Source organism: Ahaetulla prasina, chromosome 5 (assembly GCF_028640845.1).
Source record: "Ahaetulla prasina isolate Xishuangbanna chromosome 5, ASM2864084v1, whole genome shotgun sequence".
NCBI lineage: Eukaryota > Metazoa > Chordata > Lepidosauria > Squamata > Colubridae > Ahaetulla > Ahaetulla prasina.
Genome location: NC_080543.1, coordinates 87,856,853 through 87,876,664, shown reverse-complemented (window position 1 = coordinate 87,876,664; position 19,812 = coordinate 87,856,853). Strand labels below are relative to the sequence as shown.

At 41.6% G+C, this 19,812-nt stretch overlaps 1 protein-coding gene across 2 annotated transcripts in view; it reads right to left on the bottom strand.

Annotated features, from left to right (window-relative positions):
* Window positions 1-19,812, bottom strand: part of ANOS1 (anosmin 1) — an 87,088-nt gene that overhangs the window by 33,433 nt on the left and 33,843 nt on the right. Inside the window, exon 3 of one of the 2 annotated variants that reach the window (XM_058186279.1) lies at window positions 2,247-2,309. In XM_058186279.1, coding sequence (XP_058042262.1) covers window positions 2,247-2,309 — 63 coding nt within the window. Of the gene's footprint in view, window positions 1-1,085; window positions 1,149-2,246; window positions 2,310-19,812 lie in introns of both variants that reach the window. The other variant, XM_058186280.1, reaches the window with a different exon arrangement.

Below are 19,812 nucleotides of genomic sequence, written 5' to 3'. Positions count from 1 at the left end.
TAATGGAACCATCGTGGTGTTTTTATCTATACTGCCAACAAAAGGCCAACATCCAATGAGGGAGCAAGGATTTTAGAAATGAACCACTGGCTTAAAAACTGGTAACATCAAGAGAACTTTGGCTTCCTAGACTATAGTCTGCATTACCTACACGAAGGACTATTGGCAAAGGATGGAGTGAACCTCATAAGAACTGGAAAGAATATTCGGAAAATGACTGGCTCATCTTATCAGAAGGGCAGGGAGGGAGGCAATCTTCAAGACATTTAGAATCTAATTCAAAGCAAAAACCACTAGATAACCAATCAAATAAGGAGGTAGGGAGTAAAGAGAAAGAAGAAGGAAAAAAGAAAAAAACAATGAAGTAGAGTCTGATGGAACAAATAGGGTAGATTTGAAGTACTAGTGCATGAAGGTAAATACAATATAGTTGCCATTACTGAAACACGGTGGGATGAAATTTATGACTGGAATATACTGATGCCAGAATACAAATTATTCAAAAAAAAATAGACCTAAAAAAAGAGGAAGTAGAATTGCATTATATATAAAAGATTACTACATCTCTACAGAAATCCACAAAACCAAGGATGATAATCTCCTAGAATTCATATGGGTCAATAGAAAAGGAAAACAACTCAAGAAGCATGGGAAACTCTGAAAAATACAATCATAAAAGCCCAGTCCAGAACCATACCACTGAAAAAGAAAAAGAAGAAATCCAAGAAGAAACCAGCATGGTTGCACAAAGATCTCAACTAATGAGTTTAGCTGTTTAAAAGCTGGTAAAAATTATTTATTATTTAGTTTTAGTCACAGGAAGTTAACATGAATTCATTTAGTATTTTAGGTTAGAATTCCCAAATTGTGAATCATGACTTGCTAGAAGTCAACAGCAAATCTGAGGAATTGCATATATAAATGTGGATTGCTGCCTAAAGTTGCAACCAGCCTTTTTGAGCAAAGGTTCTGACAAGGCTACTTACATTTTGTGCAGACTAAATGGCTTTCAGTTAACTTCTCCTTATAGCATGAATAAAATAAACACAAATGACTTCTAAGAAGTTTATTCACAACTAACATACCTCGCAAAAATTTTGACAATGGTTTTTCTTCAGATCCCAGGATTCTTTGCAAGGTTCCAAACACTGAAAGGAATAATTTGAAAACATGTCAGAGAGTAAATAAGATACCTATTTCTTTAATCAAGATAGGAATTTAAAACATTGTTTTTGAAAAAACAAGAACTGTATTAGTGCAGAAAAATGAACATATAATGTATTCTGAAATAACAACAGCCTAGTTAATTGGCTTCAGCATGGAAAACTGCAATTAAATTTTGATGTTTCTTATTTATAATAGTGTTTATTTCTTTTCCTCATGCTTGATAAATATGATCATCAACATCCCATCAGTGATTTATGATATCAAAAAGTTTAGAAAAGCCTCTTTTTCTGCAATGCCAGTAGATGAGTTGATTTAAAAGATTTGTTTATCAATCCTGTTTAAAGTGGCTGTGGATCAAGTATTTATCATTCATGAATCGTAATAGAATACAATTCTGATTCTACCATGTGTGGTTCCTTGTCCAAAAACCTGGCTTAAATAATATTAATAGCAAACTGAGTTTACTTTATTGATTAGCTCTTGGCCATAACGAAGTTTAATGGCAAACTGATGAGGTTCCTGCCCATCATCTCCTCTAACTTTTGATTGTGATGACTGCAACCTAACTGATGTCTCTTTTTGAGGAAAGGGGAGATAGAAAGAACTTGACAAGTGGACACATTTCCAAACAGTAGAATTACCTATGGGACTTTTTAGAATTCTTAAAAATGAATTCCTTGGCTCTACTTCCCATTTATATTATTATTAGATTCTGTTATATTTTATTATTTGTAATAGTTTTCCATTTATTTTAAATTTTGAAAAGCTAGTTTCCAAAGCAGCGTAGTATTTATTATTTAGTTTTAGTCACAGGAAGTTAACATGAATTCATTTAGTATTTTAGGTTAGAATTCCCAAATTGTGAATCATGACTTGCTAGAAGTCAACAGCAAATCTGAGGAATTGCATATATAAATGTGGATTGCTGCCTAAAGTTGCAACCAGCCTTTTTGAGCAAAGGTTCTGACAAGGCTACTTACATTTTGTGCAGACTAAATGGCTTTCAGTTAACTTCTCCTTATAGCATGAATAAAATAAACACAAATGACTTCTAAGAAGTTTATTCACAACTAACATACCTCGCAAAAATTTTGACAATGGTTTTTCTTCAGATCCCAGGATTCTTTGCAAGGTTCCAAACACTGAAAGGAATAATTTGAAAACATGTCAGAGAGTAAATAAGATACCTATTTCTTTAATCAAGATAGGAATTTAAAACATTGTTTTTGAAAAAACAAGAACTGTATTAGTGCAGAAAAATGAACATATAATGTATTCTGAAATAACAACAGCCTAGTTAATTGGCTTCAGCATGGAAAACTGCAATTAAAATTTGATGTTTCTTATTTATAATAGTGTTTATTTCTTTTCCTCATGCTTGATAAATATGATCATCAACATCCCATCAGTGATTTATGATATCAAAAAGTTTAGAAAAGCCTCTTTTTCTGCAATGCCAGTAGATGAGTTGATTTAAAAGATTTGTTTATCAATCCTGTTTAAAGTGGCTGTGGATCAAGTATTTATCATTCATGAATCGTAATAGAATACAATTCTGATTCTACCATGTGTGGTTCCTTGTCCAAAAACCTGGCTTAAATAATATTAATAGCAAACTGAGTTTACTTTATTGATTAGCTCTTGGCCATAACGAAGTTTAATGGCAAACTGATGAGATTCCTGCCCATCATCTCCTCTAACTTTTGATTGTGATGACTGCAACCTAACTGATGTCTCTTTTTGAGGAAAGGGGAGATAGAAAGAACTTGACAAGTGGACACATTTCCAAACAGTAGAATTACCTATGGGACTTTTTAGAATTCTTAAAAATGAATTCCTTGGCTCTACTTCCCATTTATATTATTATTAGATTCTGTTATATTTTATTATTTGTAATAGTTTTCCATTTATTTTAAATTTTGAAAAGCTAAAAAAGAAGCAAATGAAATGGGTCATGTTTCCTGGCTCATGACAACAGATCTTCTGTTGGTGACATTGGTGCCTACAGATGCTCTGATGGGAATCTAGAAGTCACAGGCACAAATCTCCATAGATTTTGATTGCAATAAAACCTTAATCATGCATGATTCCATCTTATGTAATGTCCACAGGAAAGTCTTTCTCTACAAAGTATTGAGACTATCAGTTAAGCAATCTTTCATGACTGTACTAAGATGTTAAGACTGGTTAAACATGTTGACCATGGGGATAGAAACAATTTGTCATGCAAACGTAAGGATTAAGTAACAGTGCAACCTCATAATCCTCTGTTTTGCATGGATTGTACTTCAAACGGATGTGTATAATCTCTGGGTCTAGTTTTTTTAAAAAATCTGAGTACTATTAAAACTCTTGTGTCTGGAACCTTTAACTAGGTGAAATGGTGCATCATAGGGCAGAATCTTTCCAACCAAGATACCTCAAATCGGCTAATTTACAGAATGTTAGGACCCATTATTCCTGACGTAATGAAATTTAGGAAAACTGTGGCTGCTTTTGCACTGCCAGGCTGATGCTACTTCAGTGCCACTGCTATGCTGTCAGTCAGCTGTGGTCACATGATCCTCATTTTCAATATTTCCTGACAGTTTATACAAGTCTCTGGAAACTTGACTCATATTCCCTCATTTTTCCCATACTTGGCAGAAAAACTTTCTTACTGCCAGGGAAAGGGAAGGGAAGAAGAGGGGAGGGGAAAAGAGGGGAGGAAGGAGATAGAAAGAACTTGACAAGTGGACACATTTCCAAACAGTAGAATTACCTATGGGACTTTTTAGAATTCTTAAAAATGAATTCCTTGGCTCTACTTCCCATTTATATTATTATTAGATTCTGTTATATTTTATTATTTGTAATAGTTTTCCATTTATTTTAAATTTTGAAAAGCTAAAAAAGAAGCAAATGAAATGGGTCATGTTTCCTGGCTCATGACAACAGATCTTCTGTTGGTGACATTGGTGCCTACAGATGCTCTGATGGGAATCTAGAAGTCACAGGCACAAATCTCCATAGATTTTGATTGCAATAAAACCTTAATCATGCATGATTCCATCTTATGTAATGTCCACAGGAAAGTCTTTCTCTACAAAGTATTGAGACTATCAGTTAAGCAATCTTTCATGACTGTACTAAGATGTTAAGACTGGTTAAACATGTTGACCATGGGGATAGAAACAATTTGTCATGCAAACGTAAGGATTAAGTAACAGTGCAACCTCATAATCCTCTGTTTTGCATGGATTGTACTTCAAACTGATGTGTATAATCTCTGGGTCTAGTTTTTTTAAAAAATCTGAGTACTATTAAAACTCTTTGTGTCTGGAACCTTTAACTAGGTGAAATGGTGCATCATAGGGCAGAACAACCAGTACAAAAGATATAGAAAAATCTTGCACAAAAACAAGGTTCATTTTCTCTAGATAAATTACATTTGGAATTCCCAGAACAAAGCAGGATAATCAATTAGTGTACACATATTCTCTCCATATAGTCAAAACACACAGAAAAGTTTTAAGTCTTGAAGAATTTGAATGAGTTAAATTTCTAGAGTGTATCCAAGTGGCACCCTTTGACTTTACAAATGAACATGGAAAAGATTATACATAAGGACCTTGGTCCTTAAAAAGCTGTTTCAGAAGATTCTGAATCTGTGGGATACATCTTGGTATGCTGAAAACTTGCCTTGAAGTGGCAAGTTGCTTTGTTCTTTGTTATAACAATAATTAAATTGTATCAGCAGAACATAGAATAAAGCAATATAACATCTAATGTTATTTTATTAATCTAATAATCAGAACATATTTATGCACATAATCTAAATAAATAATTAGCATAGTTTAAACATTGTGGCATTTTCACTGTTATTCTCTTTTCAGATTTTTAAAACCAAACATCTGCTTGGCATTCACAATTAAAAAAACAGTAAAAATCTATCTCTCAAAGCAAGATCAATTCTTAGGTTCTTATTCTGGCTGTATGGTTCCTGTTATTCATGAAACAGTATATCCAATTTCCATTTTTAGAAAAATTTTAACCAAAATTTATCAGCAGCTAAATGCTTCCAGCTGTTGTTCCAAATGAAGCAGAAGCCAGATTTGCATCATAGATATTTGCTGAGCAAACAAACATTCGATCCAATATTTGGTTTCTATTTTGCTCTACACTTTGAATATGAGGAAAATATGCAATTAATCATATAAGTAAACAGAATTTGTTTTTATTAAGCAAACAAATGGACCATTATAAAGCAAATTAAGCAAACAATTACCATGCTGTAGCATTTTTGAAATTTTACCTTCAGAATTGGAAATCTACACTGTTCTGTACAAGTGCATCTTCAGCTTGGTATCTTGTGTTCTGCAATCTTGTGTTCTGCAATCAATTGGGACAATTTGTCCCCTTGCCTTTCCCAATTGATTGCAGAACACAACATTTGGCAGTTGAGAAAGAACAGAGCGCCGGTCCATGCTGCAGCCCCAGCATCTGGAAAAGTGGCCCACGGTGGGGCCCCTGTGGGATTGGCACCAGTGAGAAGGAGCCACAAAACCCCATCACTGGGTGTAAAATTTGACACAGATCCTCAGCAACTAGGGTTCTTCCTGACCCAGGTTTGGACCCATATGCAAAAGAATGGTCCCCAAATAGCTACAGAAGGGGCAAGGTGAGATGTGTCACTATGGCCCTAGAAGGGGGCATAGCAAGGTGGATGGCCACCCTCCATAATGACGATGCCCTGGAGCTGAGGAACGTCAAATGCTTCATGGCAGTGCTCCATAAACACACAAACATTTTGGAGACCTCCTTGCTGATTGCAAAGCCAGGGACCACAGGGACCAAAACCATCAGCCAGGGCTAGAGGAGCATGGCGTTCTGCGACCTGGCCTGTCAGCTTAAAAATTGGCCACAAAAGATCCTGATCAACTGTTTCAAAAACTGTCTAACCAATGAGGTCTACAACACCTGGAAACTATAGAGTTCACCCCATCCCCCAGGGATGGCAAGAGACCTCTGACTAGCCCAGTGGAAGACCCAGGGAAGAGCAATACTGACTCCAAAGATGATCCCCTGGTAAGTAGACCAATAATCCTGGTGACAGTCCCTGTTTAACTGATAGTCCTATCCTCATGATATAAAGCCATCCTAATGGACTTGCTGGACTCGGGGTGCACCAGGTGCTTGATTAACCCAGTCCTAATGGAGAAACTAGGGGTGAGACTTAGACCGCTCAAAGTTCCAGTGGCATTCTGCCAGTTAGATGGCTCTGTACCGGGGGGATCCCAGCGACATTCATCACCAATAGAAATGTAGATAGGGGCACAGACAGAAACTCTGAGTTTTATTGTGGCTCCAGGCATGGAGAAACATTTGGTGCTGGGACTAGCATGGTTATGAAAATGAAACCAGGAAAGAACTTCGCAATCCCAAAGCCGAGACAGCAGGTGGGCTACAGTGCAAGAGCAGAAGGAGGCCAATCCTGAATTCTGCCAGTGTACCAGGACTGCGGGATGTGTTTAGCAACAAGGCTTCAGATGAACTCCCACCCTACTGACCAACTGACTGCTCCATAGAAATCCTGCCAAGGGCTAAACTATCCAAACCTAAGTTGTACTCGATGATCCTGAGGGAGCTGGAGGAACAGGCAGGGTGCCCTACAACTGTGTGCATACACTTCCAGAAAACTAACTGATCCTGAGCAGCAGTGGGTGGTTTGGGAGAAGGAGGCTTATGGAGTGCACTGGGCACTCTTAATGTGGAAGCACTTCCTGGAGGGAGTTAGATCCCTTTCAAGGTATGGACTGACCATAAAAAAAACTAGAAGCTATAAAAAACCCCAAAGGCTATCGCCAAAGCAAGTTTGGTGGGCTCAGTACTTTAATCAATTTAACTTTACTCTCCACTTTCTCCCGGGGGGGGGGGGGAGGAGGGATTTCTTAGCCAACGCACTATTCAGAATGTCCCAATAAAACATCTCCAAGCAGGAAACAGACCAACTATTCCATCTCACCAGCTCATCACCCAAGTTCAGGAGAAAGCAAAACTCCAAATTGGGGAAGACACCCTAAAGGCAGCATCAGAGGCAGACAAGAGAATCCAAACTCAGGGCCTAGACTGGGTGGGGGCCAAGCTGTATGTTCCCAAAAGCCAAAGATTACTAATCCTGGAGAAAAGCCATGACTCAAAAACTGTGGACATTTTGGCTTTGTAAAAATGTTACACCCAATTAAGTTGTACACCAATTCTGGTGGTGTCACTTAAGAAAGAAATTCAAAGTTATGTTCTAGCTGCACAATTTGCACTTCAGCCAAGTGGCAGCAAGGAAAAACACCAGGAGTCCTTCAGCCAGTGGTAGACCCTAATGCTCACTGGAAGGAAATTTCTATGGACTTCACTGTAGTTACCAGAAAGCTCAGGAAACACCATAATCTGGGTGATCACAAATTTGTTCTCTAAATAAGTGCATTTTGTGGCCTGTCAAAGGCCTCTTCCAACCTGCACCTTGGCTAAGTTGTTTATCTACCACATCTAAAGGCTGGACAGTGGTCCACTTAAATAATTTCCAACCACGGAATAAAATTTATTTCCAAATTCTAGCACGAGTTCCTAAAGCTTTTTGGGACATCCCAAGGGCTCAGTTCTAGTCATCATTCTGAAAGGCTGGTGTGAATGTGTGAATGGGGTTCTAGAGCATTACCTGAGATGTTACATAAATTACCAACAGGACAATTGGGCAGACTCTTCCATTCGCTGAAGTAGCCTGTATTAATTCTGTACATAGCTGCAGCAAGTTTACCCCTTTCAAGGTGGCTATGGCACAGGACTTTGTGCCCATGCCTGAGCTGTCCTTGGTGAAACCCAAACACCCCGTTTCATGCTTAAAAGACTGGTCAGCTGCCGAATTCCTGGCCGGTGGTCAGAAGATCATTGGAAGAGGAAAGAGAAACCTACAAAAAACATGCAGACAAAAAGCAAACAAAGCCCAAATACTTTAAAATAGGGGACCGGACTACCTTGCTTTCTCCAGACAGCCTTCCAAAAAACTGGGACCAAAGTATGTTGGCCCTTTCTTCATCAAAAGGATCATCAACCTGCTGACAGTCAAACTTGAGCTGCCAAAATCCTTTAAACACATTTATCCAATTTTCTATTGTAATCTATGAAAACCAGAAACTCAGTCCACTCTGAGCCCACTTGGCCTCTGTCACCTGAGCCACTCGTGACTGACGGGGAACAACATGTTGAATCTAAGGACATTTTAGACTCTCATAAATACTGAGGAAAGCTACAGTTATCTAGTTGCATGGAAAGACTTTCCTCCTTCAGAAACTGAATGGGTGGATCTTAAGCACGTTAAAGTAGCTAAGCTCCTCAAACGCTTCCATAATCAGTATCCTGATAAACCAAAATAACTCCTTTATCTAACTGTACGTCTACCTTGTTTCTCTCTTTGTTGTGTCTTTTCATTTGTTTTTCAGGACTGACATCCTTGTCAAGGGGGGCAGCATGTCAGATCACCATCTTCATATTGGCATTTTGCTGGTGTTCTGCCATCAATCAGGAAAGGGAGGGGAAACAAATGGGCTATAAAAATGTACACCTTTATGATGGGAAATTGTAAAGGGGGAATTGACAGTTGAGGAAGAACAAAGTACTTTGGAATCCAGTTCATGCTGGCACACTGGCATCTTCAAGGCCATTTGCCTGGAATTTCACCAGCCCAAATAACCTCAGCATTTCTCAAAGCATCTCAGTGCGGCTGCATTGGCTACACATGGATGGACCATGGGGAGAGAGCTAGGGAAACCAGGGGTTTAGTTCTGTATTGGTGCATGGGAATTTTAGATTCTGCTTGACCTCACTGCAATCAGTAACATAATTAATTATATAAATATTATATATGTATGTATGTTTGTGTGTGTATGTATGTAAGTATGTATGTGTATGTATGTGTATATATATATATATATATATATATATATATATATATATATATATATATATATATATATATATATATATATATATATGTCAATTACCCGTTGCCACTTATGCACGACTTGCTGAACCACCTATCAAAAGGAAAAATTTTCACCAGATTGGATCTAAGGGAAGCCTACTACCGTGTTCGTATCAAGGAAGGTGATGAATGGAAGACGGCTTTCAATTGCCCCTTGGGTAGTTTCCAATACCGTGTCATGCCCTTTGGCCTCCAAGGGGCTCCAGCTGTTTTTATGCAACTAATTAATGAAACCCTGCACCCCCATCTCTACAACGGGATACCGAGAACAACCTTATGCCCTGCGCATACGTGTCTAAAAAATTGACGGACACTGAACGCGGGTGGGCAGTTTGGGAAAAGGAAGCCTTTGCGGTACGTTGGGCACTCCTCTCCTGGAGACACTTCCTTGAAGGGGCAAAAGAACCATTCGAGGTATGGACTGACCACAAAAACCTCGAATACTTAAAAAAAACCCGAAAGCTTTCTCCCAAACAAGTTCGATGGGCTCAGTTTTTCAAACGCTTCCACTTCACCCTCAAATACATCCCAGGCAACCAAAATCTACTGGCTGACGCTCTATCTAGGAAACCACAATTCGACAGCCAACGCGAAGAGGTGATTCATGCGATGATCCCCGATACCGAACCAGCCAACCAAGTACTCACTCGACCGCGACCACCCCGCACTACTAGCATCCCACTAAATAAACTGCTAGCAGACTTAAAAACAGCACTCACTGACGATGCTTGGTTTAAGGATAACTCGCCAGACCTCACCTTAAGGGATGGGATACCCTGGAAGGGCACCAAAATTTATCAGCAGCTAAATGCTTCCAGCTGTTGTTCCAAATGAAGCAGAAGCCAGATTTGCATCATAGATATTTGCTGAGCAAACAAACATTTGATCCAATATTTGGTTTCTATTTTGCTCTACACTTTGAATATGAGGGAAATATGCAATTAATCATATAAGTAAACAGAATTTGTTTTTATTAAGCAAACAAATGGACCATTATAAAGCAAATTAAGCAAACAATTACCATGCTGTAGCATTTTTGAAATTTTACCTTCAGAATTGGAAATCTACACTGTTCTGTACAAGTGCATCTTCAGCTTGGTATCTTGTATTCTGCAATCTTGTGTTCTGCAATCAATTGGGACAATTTGTCCCCTTGCCTTTCCCAATTGATTGCCGAACACAACATTTGGCAGTTGAGAAAGAACAGAGCGCCGGTCCATGCTGCAGCCCCAGCATCTGGAAAAGTGGCCCACGGTGGGGCCCCTGTGGGATTGGCACCAGTGAGAAGGAGCCACAAAACCCCACCACTGGGTGTAAAATTTGACACAGATCCTCAGCAACTAGGGTTCTTCCTGACCCAGGTTTGGACCCATATGCAAAAGAATGGTCCCCAAATAGCTACAGAAGGTGGCAAGGTGAGATGTGTCACTATGGCCCTAGAAGGGGCCATAGCAAGGTGGATGGCCACCCTCCATAATGACGATGCCCTGGAGCTGAGGAACGTCAAATGCTTCATGGCAGTGCTCCATAAACACACAACATTTTGGAGACCTCCTTGCTGATTGCAAAGCCAGGGACCACAGGGACCAAAACCATCAGCCAGGGCTAGAGGAGCATGGCGTTCTGCGACCTGGCCTGTCAGCTTAAAAATTGGCCACAAAAGATCCTGATCAACTGTTTCAAAAACTGTCTAACCAATGAGGTCTACAACAACTGGAAACTATAGAGTTCACCCCATCCCCCAGGGATGGCAAGAGACCTCTGACTAGCCCAGTGGAAGACCCAGGGAAGAGCAATACTGACTCCAAAGATGATCCCCTGGTAAGTAGACCAATAATCCTGGTGACAGTCCCTGTTTAACTGATAGTCCTATCCTCATGATATAAAGCCATCCTAATGGACTTGTTGGACTGGGTGCACCAGGTGCTTGATTACCCCAGTCCTAATGGAGAAACTAGGGGTGAGACTTAGACCGCTCAAAGTTCCAGTGGCATTCTGCCAGTTAGATGGCTCTGTACCGGGGGGATCCCAGCGACATTCATCACCAATAGAAATGTAGATAGGGGCACAGACAGAAACTCTGAGTTTTATTGTGGCTCCAGGCATGGAGAAACATTTGGTGCTGGGACTAGCATGGTTATGAAAATGAAACCAGGAAAGAACTTCGCAATCCCAAAGCCGAGACAGCAGGTGGGCTACAGTGCAAGAGCAGAAGGAGGCCAATCCTGAATTCTGCCAGTGTACCAGGACTGCGGGATGTGTTTAGCAACAAGGCTTCAGATGAACTCCCACCTAGTGGAGGAAATACAGTGATATGGACCGTAGTGGACTTGTTCTCTAAACAGGCCCATTTCACTGCGTGCAACAGATTGCCATCGGCTAAAAAATTAGCAAAGCTCTTCCTCAAACACATCTACAGGCTGCATGGAGTTCCTAAAAGGATAATATCCGACAGGGGTGTTCAATTCACAGCCAAGTTCTGGAGAGAGTTCCTACGGTCCATTGGGTCGTCTCAAGGACTTAGTTCTGGTTTCCATCCAGAAAACTAACTGATCCTGAGCAGCAGTGGGTGGTTTGGGAGAAGGAGGCTTATGGAGTGCACTGGGCACTCTTAATGTGGAAGCACTTCCTGGAGGAGTTAGATCCCTTTCAAGGTATGGACTGACCATAAAAAAAACTAGAAGCTATAAAAACACCCCAAAGGCTATCGCCAAAGCAAGTTTGGTGGGCTCAGTACTTTAATCAATTTAACTTTACTCTCCACTTTCTCCCGGGGTGGGGGGAGGAGGGATTTCTTAGCCAACGCACTATTCAGAATGTCCCAATAAATCATCTCCAAGCAGGAAACAGACTAACTATTCCATCTCACCAGCTCATCACCCAAGTTCAGGAGAAAGCAAAACTCCAAATTGGGGAAGACACCCTAAAGGCAGCATCAGAGGCAGACAAGAGAATCCAAACTCAGGGCCTAGCCTGGGTGGGGGCCAAGCTGTATGTTCCCAAAAGCCAAAGATTACTAATCCTGGAGAAAAGCCATGACTCAAAAACTGTGGACATTTTGGCTTTGTAAAAATGTTACACCCAATTAAGTTGTACACCAATTCTGGTGGTGTCACTTAAGAAAGAAATTCAAAGTTATGTTCTAGCTGCACAATTTGCACTTCAGCCAAGTGGCAGCAAGGAAAAACACCAGGAGTCCTTCAGCCAGTGGTAGACCCTAATGCTCACTGGAAGGAAATTTCTATGGACTTCACTGTAGTTACCAGAAAGCTCAGGAAACACCATAATCTGGGTGATCACAAATTTGTTCTCTAAATAAGTGCATTTTGTGGCCTGTCAAAGGCCTCTTCCAACCTGCACCTTGGCTAAGTTGTTTATCTACCACATCTAAAGGCTGGACAGTGGTCCACTTAAATAATTTCCAACCACGGAATAAAATTTATTTCCAAATTCTAGCACGAGTTCCTAAAGCTTTTTGGGACATCCCAAGGGCTCAGTTCTAGTCATCATTCTGAAAGGCTGGTGTGAATGTGTGAATGGGGTTCTAGAGCATTACCTGAGATGGTACATAAATTACCAACAAGAAAACTGGTCCGACTTGTTACCATTTGCAGAGGTTGCATATAATAATGCGGTACACACCAGCACGGGGTTAACCCCTTTTCAAGTAACCAGCGGCATGGACTTCGTTCCAATGCCTGAACTCCCCGTTCAACCCCCCACTTCAGTCTCCCTAACAGACTGGATGAATTCATTAAAAAAAGGTTGGGAAAATACAAAAAAGGCTTTAGCTGTAACAGCTCGAAATTACAAAGCCCAAGCTGACAAACACCGTTCCCTTCAACCCCCTTTTCGCATTGGAGATAAAGTCTTTTTGTCTACTAAATATCTAAGATTACGAATACCCAGCAGGAAATTCGGTCCAAAATTTTGGGGTCCTTTCCCCATTGTAAAAATTATTAAGCCCGTTACCGTCCAACTCAAACTCCCTCGCATGTTGGGAAGAATACACCCGGTATTCCATACCAGCTTACTAAAACCTGCTAGACAATCCGCCTAAGGCCTCACCCTACCGCTCCCCACCCCTTGATAATCCAAGGTGAAACCCACTATGAAATCAAGAAAATTCTTGACTCTAGACTCTACAGAGGTCAATTACAATACTTAGTCCACTGGAAGGGATACCCATTATCTGAGTCTACTTGGGTCAAAAGTTGGAAAGTGAATGCGGACAATTTAATTAAACAATTTCACGACACTTTCCTGACAAACCTAAGAAACCTCTTGGAGGAGAGGGGTAGAAGGGAATTGTGGATCATTGGCATTTTCTTTATCGACTCTTTGTTTTCTTTCCTAGGATATAGTTTCTTTTCCAAGAGGGGCGCCTGTCAGGCCTGGAAACCATATTAAACTTTAGGTTTCAGACGCTGCCACATTTTATCCTGAGGAGGAGGGGTTGAGGATAGGGTAGCATTCTTTTTTTTTTTTTTTTTGTTCAAAGTTTTTATTGGTCAAAAAGGTTTATACAAATACATATCAGGTATGGTAAATTTTCATTTTCTTATCAAGATAAGAATTTTGCTCAAATTTTTAACACATACAACAGCCATATGGCAAGCAGGTGACCAGTAGCTAAGTTTACAAATCTTACATACAATAAAGAAGGGTCAAGAATAAACAGAATATCATACAAAGAGAATAAGGAAAACCAACACAATACCAAATATCTTTATCACTTCCTAGTTTTGGATCTCAGAACTCTGGGTTCAGCCTGACCCAACTCAGGGCCGCAACAGCGGCAGCCGCCTCCGCCCATGGTCTATAACCTCCCTTCTTCAATTCCTGGGTCATCTGATTCCAGGAGGCTTTGTGTTCCTCCACGTGGGCCGTAGCCTCCGCAATTGTACTAATTTTTTCGTAATGCCCTCCCGGAAAATCATCAATCCCTCTGGCATCAGCCATCTGAAGCCTACTCCCTTCTGGTACAATTTGCTTGACAAAAGTAATATTTCTTTCTCATTTCACGTACCTGTCTGGGAATCTGCCTCAGAATGGCTATCTCCCTGCCCCTGTAAGTCAGTGCCCCACTCCTATGTTTTCTAAAATTTCATCTCTCGTCTCTCTTCTCACAAATTTGACATGAACCAATTACCATGCTGTAGCATTTTTGAAATTTTACCTTCAGAATTGGAAATCTACACTGTTCTGTACAAGTGCATCTTCAGCTTGGTATCTTGTGTTCTGCAATCTTGTGTTCTGCAATCAATTGGGACAAATTGTCCCCCTGCCCTTCCCAATTGATTCCCGAACACAACAATTGGCAGTTGAGAAAGAACAGAGCGCCGGTCCATGCTGCAGCCCCAGCATCTGGAAAAGTGGCCCACGGTGGGGCCCCTGTGGGATTGGCACCAGTGAGAAGGAGCCACAAAACCCCACCACTGGGTGTAAAATTTGACACAGATCCTCAGCAACTAGGGTTCTTCCTGACCCAGGTTTGGACCCATATGCAAAAGAATGGTCCCCAAATAGCTACAGAAGGTGGCAAGGTGAGATGTGTCACTATGGCCCTAGAAGGGGCCATAGCAAGGTGGATGGCCACCCTCCATAATGACGATGCCCTGGAGCTGAGGAACGTCAAATGCTTCATGGCAGTGCTCCATAAACACATAAACATTTTGGAGACCTCCTTGCTGATTGCAAAGCCAGGGACCACAGGGACCAAAACCATCAGCCAGGGCTAGGGGAGCATGGCGTTCTGCGACCTGGCCTGTCAGCTTAAAAATTGGCCACAAAAGATCCTGATCAACTGTTTCAAAAACTGTCTAACCAATGAGGTCTACAACAACTGGAAACTATAGAGTTCACCCCATCCCCCAGGGATGGCAAGAGACCTCTGACTAGCCCAGTGGAAGACCCAGGGAAGAGCAATACTGACTCCAAAGATGATCCCCTGGTAAGTAGACCAATAATCCTGGTGACAGTCCCTGTTTAACTGATAGTCCTATCCTCATGATATAAAGCCATCCTAATGGACTTGCTGGACTCGGGGTGCACCAGGTGCTTGATTAACCCAGTCCTAATGGAGAAACTAGGGGTGAGACTTAGACCGCTCAAAGTTCCAGTGGCATTCTGCCAGTTAGATGGCTCTGTATCGGGGGGATCCCAGCGACATTCATCACCAATAGAAATGTAGATAGGGGCACACACAGAAACTCTGAGTTTTATTGTGGCTTCAGGCACGGAGAAACATTTGGTGCTGGGACTAGCATGGCTATGAAAATGAAACCAGGAAAGAACTTCACAATCCCAAAGCCGAGACAGCAGGTGGGCTACAGTGCAAGAGCAGAAGGAGGCCAATCCTGAATTCTGCCAGTTAGATGGCTCTGTATCGGGGATCCCAGCGACATTCATCACCAATAGAAATGTAGATAGGGGCACACACAGAAACTCTGAGTTTTATTGTGGCTTCAGGCACGGAGAAACATTTGGTGCTGGGACTAGCATGGCTATGAAAATGAAACCAGGAAAGAACTTCACAATCCCAAAGCCGAGACAGCAGGTGGGCTACAGTGCAAGAGCAGAAGGAGGCCAATCCTGAATTCTGCCAGTGTACCAGGACTGCGGGATGTGTTTAGCAACAAGGCTTCAGATGAACTCCCACCCTACTGACCAGCTGACTGCTCCATAGAAATCCTGCCAAGGGCTAAACTATCCAAACCCAAGTTGTACTCGATGATCCTGAGGGAGCTGGAGGAACAGCCAGGGTGCCCTACAACTGTGTGCATACACTTCCAGAAAACTAACTGATCCTGAGCAGCAGTGGGTGGTTTGGGAGAAGGAGGCTTATGGAGTGCACTGGGCACTCTTAATGTGGAAGCATTTCCTGGAGGGAGTTAGATCCCTTTCAAGGTATGGACTGACCATAAAAAAAACTAGAAGCTATAAAAACACCCCAAAGGCTATCGCCAAAGCAAGTTTGGTGGGCTCAGTACTTTAATCAATTTAACTTTACTCTCCACTTTCTCCCGGGGTGGGGGGAGGAGGGATTTCTTAGCCAACGCACTATTCAGAATGTCCCAATAAATCATCTCCAAGCAGGAAACAGACTAACTATTCCATCTCACCAGCTCATCACCCAAGTTCAGGAGAAAGCAAAACTCCAAATTGGGGAAGACACCCTAAAGGCAGCATCAGAGGCAGACAAGAGAATCCAAACTCAGGGCCTAGCCTGGGTGGGGGCCAAGCTGTATGTTCCCAAAAGCCAAAGATTACTAATCCTGGAGAAAAGCCATGACTCAAAAACTGTGGACATTTTGGCTTTGTAAAAATGTTACACCCAATTAAGTTGTACACCAATTCTGGTGGTGTCACTTAAGAAAGAAATTCAAAGTTATGTTCTAGCTGCACAATTTGCACTTCAGCCAAGTGGCAGCAAGGAAAAACACCAGGAGTCCTTCAGCCAGTGGTAGACCCTAATGCTCACTGGAAGGAAATTTCTATGGACTTCACTGTAGTTATCAGAAAGCTCAGGAAACACCATAATCTGGGTGATCACAAATTTGTTCTCTAAATAAGTGCATTTTGTGGCCTGTCAAAGGCCTCTTCCAACCTGCACCTTGGCTAAATTGTTTATCTACCACATCTAAAGGCTGGACAGTGGTCCACATAAATAATTTCCAACCACGGAATAAAATTTATTTCCAAATTCTAGCACGAGTTCCTAAAGCTTTTTGGGACATCCCAAGGGCTCAGTTCTAGTCATCATTCTGAAAGGCTGGTGTGAATGTGTGAATGGGGTTCTAGAGCATTACCTGAGATGTTACATAAATTACCAACAGGACAATTGGGCAGACTCTTCCATTCGCTGAAGTAGCCTGTATTAATTCTGTACATAGCTGCAGCAAGTTTACCCCTTTCAAGGTGGCTATGGCACAGGACTTTGTGCCCATGCCTGAGCTGTCCTTGGTGAAACCCAAACACCCCGTTTCATGCTTAAAAGACTGGTCAGCTGCCGAATTCCTGGCCGGTGGTCAGAAGATCATTGGAAGAGGAAAGAGAAACCTACAAAAAACATGCAGACAAAAAGCAAACAAACATTTGATCCAATATTTGGTTTCTATTTTGCTCTACACTTTGAATATGAGGAAATATGCAATTAATCATATAAGTAAACAGAATTTGTTTTATTAAGCAAACAATTACCATGCTGTAGCATTTTTGAAATTTTACCTTCAGAATTGGAAATCTACACTGTTCTGTACAAGTGCATCTTCAGCTTGGTATCTTGTATTCTGCAATCTTGTGTTCTGCAATCAATTGGGACAATTTGTCCCCTTGCCTTTCCCAATTGATTGCCGAACACAACATTTGGCAGTTGAGAAAGAACAGAGCGCCGGTCCATGCTGCAGCCCCAGCATCTGGAAAAGTGGCCCACGGTGGGGCCCCTGTGGGATTGGCACCAGTGAGAAGGAGCCACAAAACCCCACCACTGGGTGTAAAATTTGACACAGATCCTCAGCAACTAGGGTTCTTCCTGACCCAGGTTTGGACCCATATGCAAAAGAATGGTCCCCAAATAGCTACAGAAGGTGGCAAGGTGAGATGTGTCACTATGGCCCTAGAAGGGGCCATAGCAAGGTGGATGGCCACCCTCCATAATGACGATGCCCTGGAGCTGAGGAACGTCAAATGCTTCATGGCAGTGCTCCATAAACACATAAACATTTTGGAGACCTCCTTGCTGATTGCAAAGCCAGGGACCACAGGGACCAAAACCATCAGCCAGGGCTAGGGGAGCATGGCGTTCTGCGACCTGGCCTGTCAGCTTAAAAATTGGCCACAAAAGATCCTGATCAACTGTTTCAAAAACTGTCTAACCAATGAGGTCTACAACACCTGGAAACTATAGAGTTCACCCCATCCCCCAGGGATGGCAAGAGACCTCTGACTAGCCCAGTGGAAGACCCAGGGAAGAGCAATACTGACTCCAAAGATGATCCCCTGGTAAGTAGACCAATAATCCTGGTGACAGTCCCTGTTTAACTGATAGTCCTATCCTCATGATATAAAGCCATCCTAATGGACTTGCTGGACTCGGGGTGCACCAGGTGCTTGATTAACCCAGTCCTAATGGAGAAACTAGGGGTGAGACTTAGACCGCTCAAAGTTCCAGTGGCATTCTGCCAGTGTACCAGGACTGCGGGATGTGTTTAGCAACAAGGCTTCAGATGAACTCCCACCCTACTGACCAACTGACTGCTCCATAGAAATCCTGCCAAGGGCTAAACTATCCAAACCTAAGTTGTACTCGATGATCCTGAGGGAGCTGGAGGAACAGGCAGGGTGCCCTACAACTGTGTGCATACACTTCCAGAAAACTAACTGATCCTGAGCAGCAGTGGGTGGTTTGGGAGAAGGAGGCTTATGGAGTGCACTGGGCACTCTTAATGTGGAAGCATTTCCTGGAGGGAGTTAGATCCCTTTCAAGGTATGGACTGACCATAAAAAAAACTAGAAGCTATAAAAACACCCCAAAGGCTATCGCCAAAGCAAGTTTGGTGGGCTCAGTACTTTAATCAATTTAACTTTACTCTCCACTTTCTCCCGGGGTGGGGGGAGGAGGGATTTCTTAGCCAACGCACTATTCAGAATGTCCCAATAAATCATCTCCAAGCAGGAAACAGACCAACTATTTAGTCACAACATCTCTCAAATCTTCTTGGTCCACTTCTTCCAAATTTTGAAACCTAAGGAAAATAAGACATTTATCCATCTGTAGTCCAAGCACAGCATTGCCTGTCGTCTCTCTCTTTGTTGTGTCTTTTCATTTGTTTTTCAGGACTGACATCCTTGTCAAGGGGGGCAGCATGTCAGATCACCATCTTCATATTGGCATTTTGCTGGTGTTCTGCCATCAATCAGGAAAGGGAGGGGAAACAAATGGGCTATAAAAATGTACACCTTTATGATGGGAAATTGTAAAGGGGGAATTGACAGTTGAGGAAGAACAAAGTACTTTGGAATCCAGTTCATGCTGGCACACTGGCATCTTCAAGGCCATTTGCCTGGAATTTCACCAGCCCAAATAACCTCAGCATTTCTCAAAGCATCTCAGTGCGGCTGCATTGGCTACACATGGATGGACCATGGGGAGAGAGCTAGGGAAACCAGGGGTTTAGTTCTGTATTGGTGCATGGGAATTTTAGATTCTGCTTGACCTCACTGCAATCAGTAACATAATTAATTATATAAATATTATATATGTATGTATGTAAGTATGTATGTGTATGTATGTGTATGTATGTATGTATGTGTATGTATGTAAGTATGTATGTGTATGTATGTAAGTATGTATGTGTATGTATGTAAGTATGTATGTGTATGTATGTAAGTATGTATGTGTATGTATGTGTGTGTGTGTGTGTATGTATGTAAGTATGTATGTGTATATATATATTTGTTTTCTGAGGTTTTCACGGTGTTTGTATATAGGTCTTTGGTTATTCGGGTTTTCTCCGTGTAAAATTGGAAGTGTCTTGGCGACGTTTCGAAATCCCATTCGTCATCATCAGGCTAGGTGCTTACAGCTTCCTATTTGTAGGAGAAAATATATATATTGAAGATATATATAT